The 4,178-nt window shown below is 49.6% G+C and overlaps 1 protein-coding gene across 1 annotated transcript in view; it reads left to right on the plus strand.

Moving 5' to 3' along the window:
* Positions 1–328: 328 nt before the first annotated feature.
* Tchh (trichohyalin) overlaps positions 329–4,178 on the plus strand; it is a 7,293-nt gene continuing 3,443 nt past the window's right edge. The window contains exons 1-2 of the mRNA XM_026789230.1: positions 329–1,297; positions 2,020–4,177. Coding sequence (XP_026645031.1) covers positions 1,160–1,297; positions 2,020–4,177 — 2,296 coding nt within the window. The 5' untranslated portion in view covers positions 329–1,159. The remainder of the gene's footprint in view (positions 1,298–2,019; position 4,178) is intronic.

Below are 4,178 nucleotides of genomic sequence, written 5' to 3' on the forward strand. Positions count from 1 at the left end.
GGCTCACCTTTCTGAAAAACTATCATCCCTAGAGTATGCAAACCCCCTGATCTCTTTTTTATGACACTGGGATCTTCATACCGTTCACATCTGAGTTGGTATGTGAGGTGTTGGAGACAGATGATGACAAAGAACTCAGCCAAGTGACCTACTATGCAGTCATCCAGCAAAGCCATCCGAGTATTCTTTTAACACCAGTGTGTCTGTGGACAAGGTTTTGCTGTGGCCGTGTGTTTTGCTTTGTCTTGGCAATACTGAAAATTAAACACATTATTTTACACATACTAACACCTACTCTATTACTGAGCTACGTTCCCAGAGTCCCCCTCACACTTACAATACCAACATTGAAATGGTTTATTTGCATTTAACCAATGCCAGCCTTAAGACCAAGATTATTCAAAGTTCTCCAGGTTTGTTTGACACATTGACTCTGATTCATCAATCAGGGTCTCTCAAATAACTTCAGTAACAGAAGATATGAATACCCATAGTACATCTAAGTTGATGCAGGCAACATGCATTCTGCTTTTCTGCCTTATTGGATCTAAATGTTACAATGTTTTATTTTGATAAGGAGGCACTCTGTAATCTTAGAATTGATGACATGAAGTAGTCGCCTATGGGCTACACATTTAAGGAAAAATTCACATCTTCTTTTCACTGTTCTGTTTGTTGCCAGGTTTTTGCAGACACAATTGTCTATACATATTTACTTTTAATGATGCTCAAGCCCTTCTTTCACATGCTCCTTGGCTTTTACCTACCCTTTTTGCTCAGCTTTAGGGGTTGCTATGAGTAGCAGCATATAGAATTTAGATTCTTACCCTCATCTCTTCATTATCTGCTCTGAAATATGTCAAAACAAAAAAGGGGGGGGGGAGGATGTGGATAGTTCACACTGATGGACAATGAAAAGTTGACTGTAATATGCTTTGAAGATGATTTCCTTGGCTTTGAATTTTTCAATGTTTCTCTTCCTCCTTTAGAATACAATATTGAGGGGTAAAATGCAAGTTGCTATCTCAACCAATAGTGGAAAGACTAGAGAGCTGTCTGAATCAGTGTGAGTGAAGTCTCCCTAAAATCAGAAGCAGAGGCTTGATTCCGAATCCTTTCTTACTGTTCTAGGTTTACTTGAATTTGAAGGAAAGAAAACATGTCTCCACTTCTAAGAAGCGTTATTGACATCGCTGAAGTTTTCGATCATTATGCCACACATAGCTGTGAAGGAGCATCACTGAGCAAGAAAGACCTGAAGAATCTCCTGGAAAGGGAACTTGGAGATGTCCTCCAGGTAAGACCTAACTGGAAAAAGAACTCTATGGATGTGGGGCTATCACTTTTCTTCCCGAGAAAGACCAGAGCAAAGAATATTGATTAAAATGGATTTTTCAACATGACAGGTCTACATTACATCATCATTCATTTTAAAGCCTGAGGTATTTAAATTGGTGTTGTAATCTGAGTACTAAAGAAGTTAATAGCATGTATTTAATAGACTTGATGATATTGTTAATGGGAATGAAGTATTAATTAATAGGGCATTACCACTAATGCTGCCCAATCAAGTTAATAGACTTGAAGGAACTTTTCTGTTCCCAACTTTCAGTAACTGAAACCTGCCTTTTTCTCGACTAAAATGGTGTCGCTGTAAATATCTTAGTTCTTCAAACACAGAATAGAAATTAAATCAGGAGTATTGGCTTTTTCAAACAAAAATGTCCTTTGGAAATCTTCATAAATTTTATGTTATTGATCACAAACGACAAATTCATTTTATTCAGCTATCTAGAAAGAATTTGTTTTGATCAGCAAACAATTACAAAAATTTCCAACGGTGTATGCTTTGACATGAGTTGTCCACATATCGTATGAGAAAGCAAGACAACATACACTAAGCATTTTTTAATTACACTAAGTATCTCCTGATCTCAGCACAAAATAAATAAGTGTGAGAGTGAAAGCTTACTATGTGCAAATAATTAATTATAAAACCTTTGCTTTAATCTTTCATAGAGACCACATGACCCTGAGACGGTAGATGTGATCCTAGAACTTCTGGATCGGGACTCCAACGGGCGTGTTGATTTCAACGAATTCCTCCTGTTCCTTTTCAAGCTTGCTCAAGCTTGCTATTCGGCTATCAATCAGGCCATAGGGCTAGATGAGAAGACAGCCCTGCCTAGAGAGAAGAGGAGCCTGTCACAAGATCGCAGGCAAGAAGACCAAAGGAGATTCGAGCCCCGGGACGTACAACGGGACGAAGAACCCGGGCGCCGAAGCTGGCAGAAAAGACGTGAGCAGGAGGAGCGCGCTGAGGAGCAGAGCAGGAGGCAGGAGAGACTGGAGGAGCGACAGCAGAGGCGAGAACTGCAGGAACTGGAGGAGCGCCTAGCGGAGAAAGAGCCGCTAAGCTGGAGCCAGGGTCCTGATGCTGAAGAGTTTTCCGAGGAAGAGGAACAGCAAAGGCAAGAACTCAGGAGCAGGGAGCAGAGGGAAGAGAGGCGGCTGCAGCAGCTGCGCGACCCCGAGCTGAGGCGTCAGCAGGAGTTGGTGGCTGAGGAGGACGAGGAGCAGACGCAACTCCGGGAGCCCCAGACTCTCACTCGGAGGTTGCAGAGGCAGCTCGAAAGCGAGGCCGAAGCCCGTCAGAACAAAGTCTACTCCAGGCCACGCAGACAGGAGCCGGAAGAGCGTCAGCTCCGGGAGCAGGAGCAACGGTCCCGGGAGCTCCAACAGCAGCGCGCCCAGGAGAAGGAGGAACGCCTGGAGCAGCAGCAGCAGCAGCGGTCGCAGAGGCGCCAGGCTGAGGAGCAGCGCTTCCGGGAGGAGGAGCAGCAGAGAGCAGAGCTCCAGGACAGCCTCCTAGAGGAACGCCAGAGGCGTCGTCAGGCCGAGCGCAGGCAACTGCAGGAAGAAAGCCAGAGGGGCCGCACGCTGTACGCCAAACCCAGCGCCAGGCAGCAGAAAGAGGAAGTGCTGCGGGAGGAGCGGCTGCTGCAAGAAGAGGCTCAGCAGCGCCGGCAACGGGACAGGAAATACCGCCAGGAGGAAGAGCGGCTGCAGCAGGAGGAGGAGGAGCTGCGGCAGGAGGAGGAGCAGCTGCGGCGAGAGGAAGAGCAGCTGCAGCGGGAGGAAGAAAGGCTGCAGAAGGAAAGGAGGCGTCTGCAGCAGGAGAGGCAGTATCGCAAGGAGAGCGACGTGCAGCGCGAGGAAGAGCAGCTGCAACGGGAGGAAGAGCGGCTGCAGCAGCAGGAAGAACGGCTGCGGAAGGAAAGGAGGCGCCTGCAGCAGGAGAGGCAGGATCGCAAGGAGAACAACTTGCAGCGCGAGGAAGAGCAGCTGCAGCGGGACGAAGAGCAGCTGCAGCTAGACGAAGAGCAGCTGCATAGGGAAAGGAGGCGCCTGCAGCAAGAGAGGCAGTATCAAGAGGAGAACCTGCAGCAGGAGGAAGAGCGGCTGCAGCAGGAGGAAGGGCGGCTACGGAGAGAAAGGAGGCGCCTGCAGCAGGAGAGGCAGTATCAAGAGGAGGACCTGCAGAGGCTGCGGGACGAAGGTCAGCGTAGGGATCTGAAGTGGCAGTGGCTACCAGAGAAAGAAACTGAAGCTCGTGGCCGCAGGCTCTTCTCCAAACGCAGGGAGGATGGAGAACAGATCCGGCAGCTGGAGGATTCTCTGGAGCATGAGAGACCCTCACGTCAGGATCGGCGGCCTCTGCAAGACGAAGCAGAAGAGAAGCGAGAGCTGGAGCAGGAGAGGCGGCGGCGACAGCAGCGTGACCGGCAGTTCCTAGAGGAAGAGCAGCTGCAGCGAGAGCGCCAACGGGAAGCCGCACGACAAGGCGAGAGGCTCCGGGAGGAAGAGCAGCTCCTGAGAGACTTGAGGAGACGGCCACAGGAGAGGGACGGAAAGTTCCTTGAGGAGGAAAGGCAACTGCGGAAGGAGCGGGAAGAACTGAGGCAAAGACGAGAAGAGAGACAGTTCCAGGAGGAGGAGCCGCGCCACCAAGAACTTAGGCAGGAGCGCGACAGAAAATCCCGTGAGGAACAAGAGCGCCGCCAGCAGCGGCGTGAGGAGGAGCAGCTCCGGGAGGAAGAGCAGCTCCGTCAGCAACGAGACAGGAAATTCCGCCGGGAAGAAGAGCGCCTGCAGGAGCTCGAGGAAGAGCAGCTGAG

The sequence above is a fragment of the Microtus ochrogaster genome, unplaced genomic scaffold (assembly GCF_000317375.1).
Source record: "Microtus ochrogaster isolate Prairie Vole_2 unplaced genomic scaffold, MicOch1.0 UNK16, whole genome shotgun sequence".
NCBI lineage: Eukaryota > Metazoa > Chordata > Mammalia > Rodentia > Cricetidae > Microtus > Microtus ochrogaster.